The sequence below is a fragment of the Pseudochaenichthys georgianus genome, unplaced genomic scaffold (genome assembly GCF_902827115.2).
Source record: "Pseudochaenichthys georgianus unplaced genomic scaffold, fPseGeo1.2 scaffold_920_arrow_ctg1, whole genome shotgun sequence".
Taxonomy (NCBI): domain Eukaryota; kingdom Metazoa; phylum Chordata; class Actinopteri; order Perciformes; family Channichthyidae; genus Pseudochaenichthys; species Pseudochaenichthys georgianus.
In genome coordinates this window covers 631-20000 of record NW_027263451.1, presented here as the reverse complement: position 1 = coordinate 20000, position 19370 = coordinate 631, and the positions used below count along the sequence as shown (strand labels likewise).

Genomic DNA, 19370 nt, shown 5'->3' with positions numbered 1-19370 from the left:
AAGACAACAAGACAACAAGACAACAAGGACATCAAGACAACAGGACATCAAGACAACAAGACATCAAGACAACAAGACATCAAGACAACAAGACAACAAGACAACAAGACAACAAGACATCAAGACAACAAGACAACAAGACAACAAGGACATCAAGACAACAGGACATCAAGACAACAAGGCAACAAGACAACAAGACATCAAGACATCAAGACAACAAGACAACAAGAACAACAAGACAACATACAGCATAATTACAGGGTACAGTTTACAAAGGGCAGTAGCTGCTGGCCCCTCTCTGTGAGGGCAGTAGCTGCTGGCCCCTCTGTGAGGGCAGTAGCTGCTGGCCCCTCTGTGAGGGCAGTAGCCCCTCTGTGAGGGCAGTAGCTGCTGGCCCCTCTGTGAGGGCAGTAGCTGCTGGCCCCTCTCTGTGAGGGCAGTAGCCCCTCTGTGAGGGCAGTAGCTGCTGGCCCCTCTGTGAGGGCAGTAGCTGCTGGCCCCTCTCTGTGAGGGCAGTAGCCCCTCTGTGAGGGCAGTAGCTGCTGGCCCCTCTGTGAGGGCAGTAGCTGCTCGCCCCTCTGTGAGGGCAGTAGCCCCTCTGTGAGGGCAGTAGCTGCTGGCCCCTCTGTGAGGGCAGTAGCCCCTCTGTGAGGGCAGTAGCTGCTGGCCCCTCTGTGAGGGCAGTAGCCCCTCTGTGAGGGCAGTAGCTGCTGGCCCCTGTGTGAGGGCAGTAGCTGGTGGCCCCTCTGTGAGGGCAGTAGCTGCTGGCCCCTCTGTGAGGGCAGTAGCCCCTCTGTGAGGGCAGTAGCTGCTGGCCCCTCTGTGAGGGCAGTAGCCCCTCTGTGAGGGCAGTAGCTGCTGGCCCCTCTGTGAGGGCAGTAGCTGCTGGCCCCTCTGTGAGGGCAGTAGCTGCTGGCCCCTCTGTGAGGGCAGTAGCTGCTGGCCCCTCTGTGAGGGCAGTAGCTGCTGGCCCCTCTCTGTGAGGGCAGTAGCTGCTGGCCCCTCTGTGAGGGCAGTAGCTGCTGGCCCCTCTCTGTGAGGGCAGTAGCTGCTTGCCCCTCTGTGAGGGCAGTAGCTGCTGGCCCCTCTCTGTGAGGGCAGTAGCTGCTGGCCCCTCTCTGTGAGGGCAGTAGCTGCTGGCCCCTCTGTGAGGGCAGTAGCTGCTGGCCCCTCTGTGAGGGCAGTAGCTGCTGGCCCCTCTGTGAGGGCAGTAGCTGCTGGCCCCTCTGTGAGGGCAGTAGCTGCTTGCCCCTCTCTGTGAGGGCAGTAGCTGCTGGCCCCTCTGTGAGGGCAGTAGCTGCTGGCCCCTCTGTGAGGGCAGTAGCTGCTGGTCCTTCTGTGAGGGCAGTAGCTGCTGGCCCCTCTGTGAGGGCAGTAGCTGCTGGCCCCTCTCTGTGAGGGCAGTAGCTGCTTGCCCCTCTGTGAGGGCAGTAGCTGCTGGCCCCTCTCTGTGAGGGCAGTAGCTGCTGGCCCCTCTGTGAGGGCAGTAGCTGCTGGCCCCTCTGTGAGGGCAGTAGCTGCTGGCCCCTCTGTGAGGGCAGTAGCTGCTGGCCCCCTCTGTGAGGGCAGTAGCTGCTGGCCCCTCTCTGTGAGGGCAGTAGCTGCTTGCCCCTCTGTGAGGGCAGTAGCTGCTGGCCCCTCTGTGAGGGCAGTAGCTGCTGGCCCCTCTGTGAGGGCAGTAGCTGCTGGCCCCTCTGTGAGGGCAGTAGCTGCTTGCCCCAGTGACTGAGCCTCCGTACAGAGAGTGAAGCAGACCAGCCAATGGGCCGGTGCTTTCAGATAGACCAGATCCCCAGAGTCCAGCACAGGTCAAAGGTCACAGAGCCTCTTCCTGGCCTCAAGCGAGAAACAGGACTTGTTCCTGTAGAAGAACCCTAGTCTAACCATGAGCGCGGGAAGGGGGGTGCTGAGGGTGCTGCAGCACCCCCTAGCGGCAGACAGGGGGTGCTGCAGCGAGGACTACAACAAGAAACACGAGTTGACTGGGATGTCTGTTCAAAACGTTGCGAGCTCCAGTAAATCATTTAAAGCAGCTTTTGATGCAGACTTATCCCTGAGTATCGTTCTAATGTGATGCCAAGTCCACCTGGGACCCGTGCACACCTCCAGGGAAGCGCACGGTGTTTACTCTCAGTCTGAAAGCAGCTGGAGAAGTCTCAGCTGTGACCTGTGACCTGTGACCTGTGACCTGTGATCCTCTCAGGGAAACATCGCCCAGGCAAGGCGAGGCACCTTTCAACGCAAGGCAATTCAAAGGGCTTTACAGAAAACGAAAGACATTCAGAAAATGGCATTGAAAAGAAAAGCTAATGAAAGAAACACTAAAGCATCAAAGTCACGGTGCACTTTGAGATGTGAATAGCTCAATTAGAAGCAGCGGCAGAGATAAAAGTCTTCAGTCTGGATCTAAAGCAGTCAGAGTGGCAGCGGGCCTGGGGCCTCACTCCTACAGGGATACACGCTCAAAAGATGCCGTACGCCAGTTTCTACGCAATGTTTCCGATTTATAAAATACTGACTAAGTTGCCATAGCGATGCAGAGGACACACACATGTACGTAACCATTTCACCAGGAGACGATGCTCCAGTTCAAACACTGAGTGAGTGCACACATCAATGACTGGATGGACACTTCAATGAAACAAAGAGAAACTGAAAGGGTTTCCAGCCCACGTTGTTCAGAGTCACGGACTGGCGTTCACAGAGCAGAGTGACAGAATGAGGCACAGAGGCACAGGACACACAGGGCTCAGTAAAGCAGCTGAGCATAGAGCCCTGTCCGACACAGAGGCACAGGACACACAGGGCTCAGTAAAGCAGCTGAGCATAGAGCCCTGTCCGACACAGAGGCACAGGACACACAGGGCTCAGTAAAGCAGCTGAGCATAGAGCCCTGTCCGACACAGAGGCACAGGACACACAGGGCTCAGTAAAGCAGCTGAGCATAGAGCCCTGTCCGACACAGAGGCACAGGACACACAGGGCTCAGTAAAGCAGCTGAGCATAGAGCCCTGTCCGACACAGAGGCACAGGACACACAGGGCTCAGTAAAGCAGCTGAGCATAGAGCCCTGTCCGACACAGAGGCACAGGACACACCGTGCTCAGTAAAGCAGCTGAGCATAGAGCCCTGTCCGACACAGAGGCACAGGACACACAGGGCTCAGTAAAGCAGCTGAGCATAGAGCCCTGTCCGACACAGAGGCACAGGACACACCGTGCTCAGTAAAGCAGCTGAGCATAGAGCCCTGTCCGACACAGAGGCACAGGACACACAGGGCTCAGTAAGCAGCTGAGCATAGAGCCCTGTCCGACACAGAGGCACAGGACACACAGGGCTCAGTAAAGCAGCTGAGCATAGAGCCCTGTCCGACACAGAGGCACAGGACACACAGGGCTCAGTAAAGCAGCTGAGCATAGAGCCCTGTCCGACAGAGAGCAGCAGGACTGGTGAGGCACGAGGAGCTCAGTAAAGCAGCTGAGCATAGAGCCCTGTCCGACAGAGAGCAGAGGCTGAGGTGAGGCACGGAGGAGCTCAGTAAAGCAGCTGAGCATAGAGCCCTGTCCGACACAGAGCAGGTGCTGAGGTGAGGCACGGAGGAGCTCAGTAAAGCAGCTGAGCATAGAGCCCTGTCCGACACAGAGCAGGTGCTGAGGTGAGGCACGGAGGAGCTCAGTAAAGCAGCTGAGCATAGAGCCCTGTCCGACAGAGAGCAGGTGCTGAGGTGAGGCACGGAGGAGCTCAGTAAAGCAGCTGAGCATAGAGCCCTGTCCGACAGAGAGCAGGTGCTGAGGTGAGGCACGGAGGAGCTCAGTAAAGCAGCTGAGCATAGAGCCCTGTCCGACACAGAGCAGGTGCTGAGGTGAGGCACGGAGGAGCTCAGTAAAGCAGCTGAGCATAGAGCCCTGTCCGACACGAGAGCAGGTGCTGAGGTGAGGCACGGAGGAGCTCAGTAAAGCAGCTGAGCATAGAGCCCTGTCCGACAGAGAGCAGGTGCTGAGGTGAGGCACGGAGGAGCTCAGTAAAGCAGCTGAGCATAGAGCCCTGTCCGACAGAGAGCAGGTGCTGAGGTGAGGCACGGAGGAGCTCAGTAAAGCAGCTGAGCATAGAGCCCTGTCCGACAGAGAGCAGGTGCTGAGGTGAGGCACGGAGGAGCTCAGTAAAGCAGCTGAGCATAGAGCCCTGTCCGACACAGAGCAGGTGCTGAGGTGAGGCACGGAGGAGCTCAGTACAGATCTCGCCGTGGATATCGATTTAATGGCTTTCCAAACGTTTCTAGGGTTCTTTGTGGAAACTGACTGAGAGTACTTTGACTTTGATTTGAAGTGAAGCTATTCCTCAGCTGCCTGAACGCAGCCACTCTACCTCTGAGCCTGGTCTCCTAGCCCTAACCCAGGCCTTGTTCCTCTCATGAAGGACACTAGACAGCTCAGCAGGAACAGGGAGTGTCTCGTCCTTCACTCTGAAGGTACGCAGGGTGCAGGTCCATCAATGATCTCCAGAACACCAAGATGCTCATAAGACCGTGCGGTTTCCACGTCAGCACACAGATCCATCTCCCCATCAAACCCAAACAGATCACACCCTGCTCTCTGAATGATATATTTATTCTGATTGTAAGAAAAAGCTGGCATACCTTATAATATATATATGTATATTATAAGGTATATTTCCATACACTTTATAATATCTAATGTATAACAGCTGCAGTGTGTCCTTCTGTCCAGCAGGGGGAGCTGATGACCATCTGTTATTTAACATTAAATTAACATTATTTATTTAATTAAAGTTGTCTGAACAGTTGTTAGTTCCCAAGTGGCTAGGGGAACAAAAGAGAAACGCCACGAGCAGAACAGTGTAGGTATCATTATAGGTGCTTTATTTGTAATAGCAGCGGTAAACAAATGGCCGCCTGACACAAACAAAAGGACCAAAAGGGCACCGGGTGGCAGATAACCGCACTGAGGGAGGACTCAAAGGAGTCTAAAGGCATGCAGGGAAATACATATGAATATACTAAACAGAGAACGAAACAAAACCTCACTTCAAGCGTGGTACAGACTAACAGGGAGTCTAGAGAAACACACAACCTAAAGGCAACAGTCACACATCCTAGCGATACCCTAACCACTAACTAACCTACTCTCCACTCTACTACCACACAACCTCACGCGGAGATACACACTCCAGATTAACCCCAGCGTGAAGAGCAACACGCGCGAGGCGTCTGCTCACTCAGCAGAGCCTCCAGTGAGGATTGTCCCCGCGTGGAGTCCTCTCCAGCAGGTGCGCGCGGGGCTTGCACAGGGATTGGAGAACGTCGGGCCTGGCGTGCTCCAATCAGTGTCCTCGGAAGTGGACCAGGAGATGACAGCCAATGATGTTGGGGCAACCACACAGCTCATTTGCATAATCACACACAGCTGAAAACACAGATTAGTGAGCAGACGGACAGCATCCGGAACACCAGTATTTATTTATTATCACTTAAATATGAATTAATTCCTGTTTACATCAAATGAGAGAGATATTATTTAATATTTTATTCATAATCTTTGAACTTAGATTCTAATTTTTATTGAGTTTTTCCTTCATATTTTAACAACAGCAGCTTTAATGGGTTTATTATTTTATTATTTATACTTTTAATTATTTATCATTTTATTTTTATAATATTTTATTTCATCCGTGGTTTTTGTTTGTGTAAAAAAAGGAGGAGCTACAACTTAGCGACAACATGACGACATCAACGAGTGATGTAATATGACAGCCCTGTGTGTGTGTGTGTCTGTGTGTCTGTGTGCGTGTGTGTCTGTGTCTGTGTGTGCGTGTCTGTGTGTGTGTGCGAGTGTGCCTGTCTGTGTGCGTGTCTGTGTGTGTGTCTGTGTGTGTGTGTCTGTATGTGTGCGTGTGTCTGTCTGTGTGCGTGTGTCTGTGTCTGTCTGTGTGTGTGCGTGTGTCTGTGTGTGCATGTGTGTGTGCGTGTCTCTGTGTGTGTGTGTGTGTGTGTGTGTGTGTGTGTGTCTGTGTGTGTGTCTGTGTGTGTCTGTGTGTGTGTGTCTGTGTGTGTGTGTGTGTCTGTCTGTGTGCGTGTGTCTGTGTGTGTGTCTGTGTGTGTGTGTGCGTGTGTCTGTGTGTGCATGTGTGTGTGCGTGTCTCTGTGTGTGTGTGTGTGTGTGTGTCTGTGTGTGTGTCTGTGTGTGTGTGTCTGTGCGTGTGTGTGTGTGTGTCTATCAGCTCCAGTCAGATTCAGAGGACAGGGTCGCTGATGTTTAATTCAAACTAACTTTCATCATCCTGTCAGACCACACCCCCCTTATCTGAGAGGGAGTGTGTGTGTGTGTGGGGGGGGGGGGTGTGTGTGTGTGGTGGGTGTGTGTGTGTGGTGTGTGTGTGCGTGTCTGTGCGTGTGTGTTTGGCTAGTTTCTTGAGTGTCTGAAAGCGATGTGTGTTTTGAAGGTAAATAGAGGTAGTAGTATCACAGTAGTATTACAGTAATATCACAGTAGTATTACAGTAGTAGTACAGTATTATTACAGTAGTATTACAGTATTATCACAGTAGTATTACAGTAGTAGTACAGTATTATTACAGTATTATTACAGTAGTATTACAGTATTATCACAGTATTATTATAGTAGTATCACAGTAGTATTACAGTAGTAGTACAGTATTATTACAGTAGTATTACAGTATTATCACAGTAGTATTACAGTATTATCACAGTAGTATTACAGTAGTATTACAGTATTATTATAGTAGTATCACAGTAGTATTACAGTAGTAGTACAGTATTATTCTAGTAGTATTACAGTAGTATTACAGTATTATCACAGTAGTATTACAGTATTATTATAGTAGTATCACAGTAGTATTACAGTATTATTATAGTAGTATCACAGTAGTATTACAGTAGTAGTACAGTATTATTATAGTAGTATTACAGTAGTATTACAGTAGTATTACAGTATTATCACAGTAGTATTACAGTAGTGTTACAGTAGTATTACAGTATTATCACAGTAGTATTACAGTAGTGTTACAGTATTATTACAGTAGTATTACAGTATTATCACAGTAGTATTACAGTATTATCACAGTAGTATTACAGTAGTGTTACAGTATTATTATAGTAGTATCACAGTAGTATTACAGTAGTAGTACAGTATTATTATAGTAGTATTACAGTAGTATTACAGTAGTATTACAGTATTATTATAGTAGTATTACAGTAGTATTACAGTATTATCACAGTATTATTATAGTAGTATTACAGTAGTATTACAGTAGTAGTACAGTATTATTACAGTAGTATTACAGTATTATCACAGTAGTATTACAGTAGTATTACAGTATTATTATAGTAGTATCACAGTAGTATTACAGTAGTAGTACAGTATTATTATAGTAGTATTACAGTAGTATTACAGTAGTATTACAGTATTATTATAGTAGTATTACAGTAGTATTACAGTATTATTATAGTAGTATTACAGTAGTATTACAGTATTATCACAGTATTATTATAGTAGTATCACAGTAGTATTACAGTAGTATTACAGTAGTAGTACAGTATTATTACAGTAGTATTACAGTATTATCACAGTAGTATTACAGTATTATCACAGTAGTATTACAGTAGTATTACAGTATTATTATAGTAGTATCACAGTAGTATTACAGTAGTATTACAGTATTATTACAGTAGTATTACAGTATTATCACAGTAGTATTACAGTATTATTATAGTAGTATCACAGTAGTATTACAGTAGTAGTACAGTATTATTATAGTAGTATTACAGTAGTATTACAGTAGTAGTACAGTATTATTACAGTAGTATTACAGTATTATCACAGTAGTATTACAGTATTATCACAGTAGTATTACAGTAGTAGTACAGTAGTATTACAGTAGTATTACAGTAGTATTACAGTATTATTACAGTATTATTACAGTAGTATTACAGTAGTATTACAGTATTATCACAGTATTATTATAGTAGTATCACAGTAGTATTACAGTAGTAGTACAGTATTATTACAGTAGTATTACAGTATTATCACAGTAGTATTACAGTAGTAGTACAGTATTATTCTAGTAGTATCACAGTAGTATTACAGTAGTATTACAGTATTATTACAGTAGTATTACAGTATTATTACAGTAGTATTACAGTATTATCACAGTATTATTATAGTAGTATCACAGTAGTATTACAGTAGTAGTACAGTAGTATTACAGTAGTAGTACAGTATTATTACAGTAGTATTACAGTATTATCACAGTAGTATTACAGTAGTAGTACAGTAGTATTACAGTATTATTACAGTATTATTACAGTAGTATTACAGTAGTATTACAGTATTATCACAGTATTATTATAGTAGTATCACAGTAGTATTACAGTAGTAGTACAGTATTATTACAGTAGTATTACAGTATTATCACAGTAGTATTACAGTAGTAGTACAGTAGTATTACAGTATTATTACAGTAGTATTACAGTAGTATTACAGTATTATCACAGTATTATTATAGTAGTATCACAGTAGTATTACAGTAGTAGTACAGTATTATTACAGTAGTATTACAGTATTATCACAGTAGTATTACAGTATTATCACAGTAGTATTACAGTATTATTATAGTAGTATCACAGTAGTATTACAGTAGTAGTACAGTATTATTCTAGTAGTATTACAGTAGTATTACAGTATTATCACAGTAGTATTACAGTATTATTATAGTAGTATCACAGTAGTATTACAGTAGTAGTACAGTATTATTATAGTAGTATTACAGTATTATTACAGTAGTATTACAGTATTATCACAGTAGTATTACAGTATTATCACAGTAGTATTACAGTAGTGTTACAGTATTATTACAGTAGTATTACAGTATTATCACAGTAGTATTACAGTATTATCACAGTAGTATTACAGTAGTGTTACAGTATTATTATAGTAGTATCACAGTAGTATTACAGTAGTAGTACAGTATTATTATAGTAGTATTACAGTAGTATTACAGTATTATTATAGTAGTATTACAGTAGTATTACAGTATTATCACAGTATTATTATAGTAGTATTACAGTAGTATTACAGTAGTAGTACAGTATTATTACAGTAGTATTACAGTATTATCACAGTAGTATTACAGTAGTATTACAGTATTATTATAGTAGTATCACAGTAGTATTATAGTAGTAGTACAGTATTATTATAGTAGTATTACAGTAGTATTACAGTAGTATTACAGTAGTATTACAGTATTATTATAGTAGTATTACAGTAGTATTACAGTATTATCACAGTATTATTATAGTAGTATCACAGTAGTATTACAGTAGTATTACAGTAGTAGTACAGTATTATTACAGTAGTATTACAGTATTATCACAGTAGTATTACAGTATTATCACAGTAGTATTACAGTAGTATTACAGTATTATTATAGTAGTATCACAGTAGTATTACAGTATTATTACAGTAGTATTACAGTATTATCACAGTAGTATTACAGTATTATTATAGTAGTATCACAGTAGTATTACAGTATTATTATAGTAGTATTACAGTAGTATTACAGTAGTAGTACAGTATTATTACAGTAGTATTACAGTATTATCACAGTAGTATTACAGTATTATCACAGTAGTATTACAGTAGTAGTACAGTAGTATTACAGTATTATTACAGTAGTATTACAGTATTATTACAGTATTATTACAGTAGTATTACAGTAGTATTACAGTATTATCCCAGTATTATTATAGTAGTATCACAGTAGTATTACAGTAGTAGTACAGTATTATTACAGTAGTATTACAGTATTATCACAGTAGTATTACAGTAGTAGTACAGTATTATTCTAGTAGTATCACAGTAGTATTACAGTAGTATTACAGTATTATTACAGTAGTATTACAGTATTATTACAGTAGTATTACAGTATTATTACAGTAGTATCACAGTAGTATTACAGTATTATTATAGTAGTATCACAGTAGTATTACAGTAGTAGTACAGTAGTATTACAGTATTATTATAGTAGTATCACAGTAGTAGTACAGTATTATTACAGTAGTATTACAGTATTATCACAGTAGTATTACAGTATTATCACAGTAGTATTACAGTAGTATTACAGTATTATTATAGTAGTATCACAGTAGTATTACAGTAGTAGTACAGTATTATTACAGTAGTATTACAGTAGTATTACAGTAGTATTACAGTATTATCACAGTAGTATTACAGTAGTATTACAGTATTATCACAGTAGTATTACAGTAGTATTACAGTATTATTACAGTAGTATTACAGTAGTAGTAGTATTACAGTAGTAGTATTACAGTAGTAGTATTACAGTAGTATTACAGTAGTATTACAGTAGTATTACAGTAGTATTACAGTAGTAGTAGTAGTAGTAGTATTACAGTAGTAGTATTACAGTAGTATTACAGTATTATTACAGTATTATTACAGTAGTATTACAGTAGTATTACAGTATTATTACAGTAGTATTACAGTATTATTACAGTAGTATTACAGTAGTATTACAGTATTATTACAGTAGTAGTATTACAGTCACATTAAAACAGTTACTAAATCAGCCTGCTATCACCTAAAGAACATATCTAGGATCAAAAGACTAATGTCACAGCAGGATCTGGAGACACGTGTCCATGCCTTTATCTTCAGTAGACTGGACTACTGCAAAGGTGTCTTCACAGGTCTCACTAAAACATCTATTAGAAAGCTGCAGCTGATTCAGAACGCCGCTGCTCGAGTCCTCACTAACACTAAGAAAGAGGATCACATCACTCCTGTTCTGAAGTCTTCACACTGGCTTCCTGTGTGTCAAAGAATAGATTTCTAAATACTGCTGCTGGTTTATAAAGCACTGAATGGTTTAGGCCCAAAATACATTACTGACCTCCTGCTAAACTATGAACCATCCAGATCTCTCAGGTCTTCAGGGACTGGTCAGCTTTCTGTCCCCAGAGTCAGAACTAAACATGGAGAAGCAGCGTTCAGTTATTATGCTCCAAGTATCTGGAACAAACTCCCAGAAACCTGCAGGTCCGCTGCAACTCTGACTACTTTTAAATCCAGCAAGAAGACTTTTCTTTTTGTCGCTGCTTTTAATTGAACTATTCATATCTTAAACTGCACTGTAACTTTTATCCATGTACTTTTTCTTGTAATGTTTAATTGAACTATTTATATTTTAAACTGCACTGTAACTTTTATCCATGTATTTTTTTTCTTAATGTTTATTTGATTAGCTTTTTTTAATGCTTAATGTCTTTCATTTTTTTTTTTTTTTTTTTGTAAAGCACTTTGAATTGCCTTGCGTTGAAAAGTGCTCTATAAATAAACTTGCCTTGCCTAGTATTACAGTAGTATTACAGTAGTATTACAGTATTATTACAGTAGTATTACAGTATTATTACAGTAGTATTACAGTATTATTACAGTAGTATTACAGTAGTAGTACAGTAGTATTAATGATATTAATGAATACAAAGGATGCTGACCTTCGTGTACTTCTCTCTGACTGAATGGAATTCTTCTTTCTGCTGAACTGCTTTAAAGAGCTCTGCTCAGACGTAGAGTCCTGACCCCCGAACAGTAGATCAGCATTAAGAGCCCTACACTGTGACATGTGTTTCAGCTTCACGTGCACGTGCACATGCACAGTAATGAAGCCTCGTCTTCACCTGGAGCTGAGCACGCATGCTTCACCCTCAGCACAGCATGCACCCTGTGCAGAGTGCAGAGGAGAGGGATCCAGCCGAGTCCCTGCAGCGGCTTTAGGACCCTGCAGACGCCTGGAGAGGGAACAAAACCAGAGGGAGACGAGGACACGCTCAGAGACAGGGAGCAAGGAGAGAGGAGAGCACTGGAGGAGAGAGGGAACAAAACCAGAGGGAGACGAGGACACGCTCAGAGACAGGGAGCAAGGAGAGACGAGAGCACTTGAGGAGAGAGGAGAGAGGAGAGAGGAGACTTCCCCTGAGAGCATTTCTCCTGCATCACAGAAGCTGCAAGGAAGGATACTAGACTTTCATATAACCTGGCGATCACTGGAGGAAACCCGAGCTCACGCAGACCTCGGGGCTCGACTCTTTACTGTGCGGTGAAGGGGGATCCAGTCTGACTTCATCAGACCCGAGACCCTGAGCCTCCGGAGGAGAAGACCACGTCCTCTGTCTGAGGAGACAGGAGCGTCTTCTGAGAGGAGCAGAAGTGCATGATGGGAACTCCTTGATTCTGCATCAGAAGAGACTCACCCAGACCCCCTCCCCTGCAGACATGCCTCCCCAGGGACGGAGCTCCACGGCTGGGTTAGGAGGGCTGCTGCTACTGGGAGCGATGGTGGTGGTGGTGATGATGATGATGATGATGATGGTGGTGGAGGCGAGCGAGGAGGAGAGCGAGGAGCTGCTGGAGGAAGAGGAGGAGGACAGCAGCACCGAGGTCCAGGTGAGAGGCGACTCAAAAGAGCAACAGATGGTTCACTACTTTAAAGAGTCCTCTCCTGCTGATGTTCAGGTGTATATCAGTGTGTAGTGTCTCTACTTTAAAGAGTCCTCTCCTGCTGATGTTCAGGTGTATATCAGTGTGTAGTGTCTCTACTTTAAAGAGTCCTCTCCTGCTGATGTTCAGGTGTATATCAGTGTGTAGTGTCTCTACTTTAAAGAGTCCTCTCCTGCTGATGTTCAGGTGTATATCAGTGTGTAGTGTCTCTACTTTAAAGAGTCCTCTCCTGCTGATGTTCAGGTGTATATCAGTGTGTAGTGTCTCTACTTTAAAGAGTCCTCTCCTGCTGATGTTCAGGTGTATATCAGTATGTAGTGTCTCTACTTTAAAGAGTCCTCTCCTGCTGATGTTCAGGTGTATATCAGTATGTAGTGTCTCTACTTTAAAGAGTCCTCTCCTGCTGATGTTCAGGTGTATATCAGTATGTAGTGTCTCTACTTTAAAGAGTCCTCTCCTGCTGATGTTCAGGTGTATATCAGTATGTAGTGTCTCTACTTTAAAGAGTCCTCTCCTGCTGATGTTCAGGTGTATATCAGTATGTAGTGTCTCTACTTTAAAGAGTCCTCTCCTGCTGATGTTCAGGTGTACATCAGTATGTAGTGTCTCTACTTTAAAGAGTCCTCTCGTGCTGATGTTCAGGTGTGTATCAGTATGTAGTGTCTCTACTTTAAAGAGTCCTCTCCTGCTGATGTTCAGGTGTATATCAGTATGTAGTGTCTCTACTTTAAAGAGTCCTCTCCTGCTGATGTTCAGGTGTACATCAGTATGTAGTGTCTCTACTTTAAAGAGTCCTCTCCTGCTGATGTTCAGGTGTATATCAGTATGTAGTGTCTCCACTTTAAAGAGTCCTCTGCTGCTGATGTTCAGGTGTATATCAGTATGTAGTGTCTCTACTTTAAAGAGTACTCTCCTGCTGATGTTCAGGTGTATATCAATATGTAGTGTCTCTACTTTAAAGAGTCCTCTCCTGCTGATGTTCAGGTGTATATCAGTATGTAGTGTCTCTACTTTAAAGAGTCCTCTCCTGCTGATGTTCAGGTGTATATCAGTATGTAGTGTCTCTACTTTAAAGAGTCCTCTCCTGCTGATGTTCAGGTGTATATCAGTATGTAGTGTCTCTACTTTAAAGAGTACCAGAAGTAAACAAAGGAGTCCAATGGAGGAAGCAACGGAAATGTCGGACATAGTGCCGGATAAAACAGCTTAAATATGAAAAGGAGGTTGACTGTTTGTTGTGGCTTTAGACGGGATAGGGTGTCCAACACACAGCAAACGATTATTATTTAATCGCTCAATGTCTACGTTATATCGTCTGGATCCTTCAGGACTATTCCAGTCGTGCTACTGAAAGATGTTGTGATCAAATACTTGAAAAGAAGAAATTCAGTTGCATGCCTCCGCCAGCCAGCCGTCTCCATCGAACTGTCGTCGCTCCGTCATTCCACCCAATTACACAATTGTGCTAAATTGTCATAATTAGCAACTGAATTCTTGAGTTATGGCCCAAAACGTCCAGAGACCTTCGTGCCCCGAATTCCAAATGTGGGTTTCTTCAAAATAATACATGATAATAATAATGCATTACATTTATGTCGCGCTTTTCCTGGTGCTCAAAGCGCCTACAAGCAAGTAAAACAAAATAACAACAAAAGTAAAACGTGCTAAGCTAGGAGGAATAAGGGCGAGGCGTTAGTGGAGTAGGAGTTGAAGGCAAGAGTGAAAGGTGAGCTTTGAGGGATTGTCTGAATGATGTGAGAGTGTTGGCAGATCTGACGTGGCTGGGGAGGGAGTTCCATAGGGGGGGGGCTGCAGCGAAGGCCCTGTCCCCCCCAGGTCCGGGGCTTTGTCCTGAGAGGCTGCAGTAGGTTATGATAGAGGATATCTAACAAGTCAAGCAGTGGTGGAGTGGTTGTTGGACGCGGGGGATCGCCCTGTCCCCACTTATTTGGAGTCCCCACTTTTTTGAAGCATGATCTTTTTTTGAACAGTCTAATAAATATAAAATCATTATCAGTGTTATCAGTTGCAAGTGTGTATTTGTTGTAATAATGACGGAAACATCATACATTTCACAGTAATTATAAAAAAAAGTAGCTCAAGTATTTATGCAACTTGATTTGAAGCGTATGTGTGTGTGAGGGGCAGCACCGACTGCACACAGCGTTTTTATCATTTGTCCCGCATCTCACAAATTGAGATTATGCCCCGCATTTGAGTGACAGTCGCGCAGAAAGGCCGGCACCGCCCTTTATTAATATATATTTTAAACGGCATCATGTAAGTTGTGCTGACAGGCGCCAGAGTCCACAGTGTACCCCCCCCCCCGTTGACAGTTCACGAGCGCATCCATAGTGTCTCTCCCCTCCTGCCCCGTCCACCCAGTAAAAAAATCCCCACTACACCACTGAAGTCAAGGGATGATGTAGTTCTGTGTTAGTCCCTGAAGACAGCATCTCCCTGGTCCGCTAAAGGCGGCTAATGTTGGGCTATAGAGGAACTACAGCACGGTCACATGACTTCACGTCACCACCGCTAAGCTAAAGGAGGCTAATGTTGGGCTATAGAGGAACTACAGCACGGTCACATGACTTCACGTCACCACCGCTAAGCTACAGGAGGCTAATGTTGGGCTATACAGGAACTACAGCACGGTCACATGACTTCACCACCGCTAAGCTAAAGGTGGCTAACGTTGGGCTATAAAGGAACTACAGCACGGTCACATGACTTCACGTCACCACCGCTAAGCTAAAGGCGGCTAATGTTGGGCGATAAAAGAACTACAGCACGGTCACATGACTTCACGTCACCACCGCTAAGCTAAAGGAGGCTAATGTTGGGCTATAAAGGAACTACAGCACGGTCACATGACTTCACGTCACCACCGCTAAGCTAAAGGAGGCTAATGTTGGGCTATAAAGGAACTACAGCACGGTCACATGACTTCACGTCACCACCGCTAAGCTAAAGATGGCTAATGTTGGGCTATAAAGGAACTACAGCACGGTCACATGACTTCAAATCACCACCACTAAGCTAAAGGAGACTAATGTTGGGCGATAAAAGAACTACAGCACGGTCACATGACTTCACGTCACCACCGCTAAGCTAAAGGAGGCTAATGTTGGGCTATAAAGGAACTACAGCACGGTCACATGACTTCACGTCACCACCGCTAAGCTAAAGGTGGCTAATGTTGGGCGATAAAAGAACTACAGCACGGTCACATGACTTGACGTCACCACCGCTAAGCTAAAGGAGGCTAATGTTGGGCTATAAAGGAACTACAGCACGGTCACATGACTTCACGTCACCACCGCTAAGCTAAAGGTGGCTAATGTTGGGCGATAAAAGAACTACAGCACGGTCACATGACTTCACGTCACCACCGCTAAGCTAAAGGTGGCTAATGTTGGGCGATAAAAGAACTACAGCACGGTCACATGACTTCACATCACCACCGCTAAGCTAAAGGAGACTAATGTTGGGCGATAAAAGAACTACAGCACGGTCACATGACTTCACGTCACCACCGCTAAGCTAAAGGAGGCTAATGTTGGGCTATAAAGGAACTACAGCACGGTCACATGACTTCACGTCACCACCGCTAAGCTAAAGGTGGCTAATGTTGGGCTATAAAGGAACTACAGCACGGTCACATGACTTCACGTCACCACCGCTAAGCTAAAGGAGGCTAATGTTGGGCTATAAAGGAACTACAGCACGGTCACATGACTTCACGTCACCACCGCTAAGCTAAAGGCGGCTAATGTCGGGCTATAGAGGAACTAGAGCACGGTCACATGACTTCACGTCACCACCGCTAAGCTAAAGGAGGCTAATGTTGGGCTATAAAGGAACTACAGCACGGTCACATGACTTCACGTCACCACCGCTAAGCTAAAGGAGGCTAATGTTGGGCTATAAAGGAACTACAGCACGGTCACATGACTTCACGTCACCACCGCTAAGCTAAAGGCGGCTAATGTCGGGCTATAGAGGAACTAGAGCACGGTCACATGACTTCACCTCACCACCGCTAAGCTAAAGGTGGCTAATGTTGGGCTATAAAGGAACTACAGCACGGTCACATGATTTCACCTCTCCACCGCTAAGCTAAAGGAGGCTAATGTTGGGCTATAAAGGAACTACAGCACGGTCACATGACTTCACGTCACCACCGCTAAGCTAAAGGCGGCTAATGTCGGGCTATAGAGGAACTAGAGCACGGTCACATGACTTCACCTCACCACCGCTAAGCTAAAGATGGCTAATGTTGGGCTATAAAGGAACTACAGCACGGTCACATGACTTCACGTCACCACCGCTAAGCTAAAGGAGGCTAATGTCGGGCTATAGAGGAACTAGAGCACGGTCACATGACTTCACGTCACCACCGCTAAGCTAGAGGCGGCTAATGTTGGGCTAGAAAGGAACGTGATGAAATGCTGACTCATGTCTTTAGGACTCATTCCTGCATCTCTGTTTTGGTTAATCATTAATGTGAAATACATATTTAATCAAACGAACCTTGTTTTCTTTAACCTCCTGCAGGAATCCTCCGATCTGTCCCGAGTGTCTCCTCTGAGCTCCTGGCTGATCTTCAGGAGAAACTCCAACAAGGGGGACAACCGTCGGAGCAAAGCGTCCCGGAGGACCTCCAAGGTGAGACACTGAACCAGAGACATTTACAGTAGCTGGAGATTGATGCAGAGAGAAAGGAAAAGCATTGACTCAAAGTCTCACAAGGTGCAGCTCTTAAACACTGTTTCTGTTTGGTGCATTTTAATATGTGAAGCAGAACTCATGGGACTAGGGCTGATGAAACACCTAAACTATAACACTTTATAGTGAAGATATGGAAATGAAAATCTGAGGTCTCATTTCCCCATTTAGGGACAATACAGGAATTCTGATTCTCCTGCCCGATAAACATTCATCTCTTTGTCCTCTTGCAATCTAATCATTTACACAACTAGTTAGGCTATCACCGCAATACACCGTATGTAATGTCCTCTTAATGTCCATTATTTAATTTCATATTATGTTCTTGTACACATCATATTCTATGTACATGTATATAGACGTCTTGCACCATTTTTTATTTCTAATTTTGTATTTTATTATATATGTTGCATCGTTGGAAAAGCTCAGGCCAGAAGAGTTTCATTGCCCTTTCTACACTGTACTGAATCTTCTGTCCGTGCAGCACGGTCTCCCCGGCCCTCCAGGGCCCCCGGGCCCCCAGGGGCCTCCGGGGCCCCCCTCCCCTCTCCTGCCCCGACAGCAGGAGCTCATCCAGGAGCTGCAGCTGAAACTGAGAGGTGAGCGCTAACAGTCTCTGTGCTAAGCTAGGCTAACAATCTCTGTGTTGCCTCAAGAGGGAGCTTCTCTCCTACACAGTGCCCCAAACGTCCCCCAAACGTCCCCCAAACGTCCCCCAAACGTCCCTCCATTGGACCATTTTTTTCACTAGCGCTCCAACACATTGTACGTGATAGGCTAAAGGTGCGGGACATCTCTAAGTGGTTGACCAATCACAACAGAGCCGTCCAGCTAACCCATCAGAGCAGACTGGGCTCTGGTTTCAGACAGAGGGTGAAAAGAGGTGCTGCAGCACAGGCAGTATGACAATCTCAGAATTCAGACTTTTTCAGAAGACCGAACAATTCAGTCTTTTTTCTGAAAATCAAAAAATTCAGATTTATTTTCCGAAAATCCCAAAATGTCTATTTCTTTCTGAAAATGTTGACTCTTTTCTCCAAATCTCTACACTTTTACTTTTTAATTAGGTTGTGAACACTTTATAAATCATTAATACGCTTTTATAAGACGTGAGATAAACAGGGCGACTGTGACGGACAAATAGTGAGCCCACATGTATCTGTACTGCTAAGCCTTACATTGGCTACCTAGCCTACTTCGTCTCCTTCATCAGCCAGCATCCTTGGTGTCTGTTGCTCACTGAGTTGATTCTCGCTAAGTAGCCAATATAAGGCTTAGTCTTCTTGCCAAATAGTGAGGCGTAGTCATCGTTATGAGACAGGAGGACGTATGTTATGAGACAGGAGGACGTGTGTTATGAGGCAGGAGGACGTGTGTTATGAGACAGGAGGACGTGTGTTATGAGACAGGAGGACGTGTGTTATGAGACAGGAGGACGTGTGTTATGAGGCAGGAGGACGTGTGTTATGAGGCAGGAGGACGTGTGTTATGAGACAGGAGGACGTGTGTTATGAGGCAGGAGGACGTGTGTTATGAGGCAGGAGGACGTGTGTTATGAGACAGGAGGACGTGTGTTATGAGGCAGGAGGACGTGTGTTATGAGGCAGGAGGACGTGTGTTATGAGACAGGAGGACGTGTGTTATGAGACAGGAGGACGTGTGTTATGAGACAGGAGGACGTGTGTTATGAGACAGGAGGACGTGTGTTATGAGACAGGAGGACGTGTGTTATGAGGCAGGAGGACGTGTGTTATGAGACAGATATAACTCCTGCTGCAGAGAGACGGATAGTGATTAAGATAAGTGTAGTCCTGCTGGAGAGAGACGGATAGTGATTAAGATAAGTGTAGTCCGGCTGGAGAGAGACGGATAGTGATTAAGATAAGTGTAGTCCTGCTGGAGAGAGACGGATAGTGATTAAGATAAGTGTAGTCCTGCTGGAGAGAGACGGATAGTGATTAAGATAAGTGTAGTCCTGCTGGAGAGAGACAGGATAGTGATTAAGATAAGTGTAGTCCTGCTGGAGAGAGACGGATAGTGATTAAGATAAGTGTAGTCCTGCTGGAGAGAGACGGATAGTGATTAAGA

At 44.1% G+C, this 19370-nt stretch overlaps 1 protein-coding gene across 1 annotated transcript; it reads left to right on the top strand.

Moving 5' to 3' along the window:
* Positions 1-11893: 11893 nt before the first annotated feature.
* On the top strand, positions 11894-17881 carry LOC117444745 (adipolin-like; the record flags this gene model as incomplete). The annotated part of the gene is made up of 3 exons (XM_034080173.2): positions 11894-12500; positions 17112-17222; positions 17767-17881. Coding segments are annotated over exons 1-3 (397 nt in total), but the record flags the coding sequence as incomplete, so codon positions are not given.
* Positions 17882-19370: the final 1489 nt, after the last annotated feature.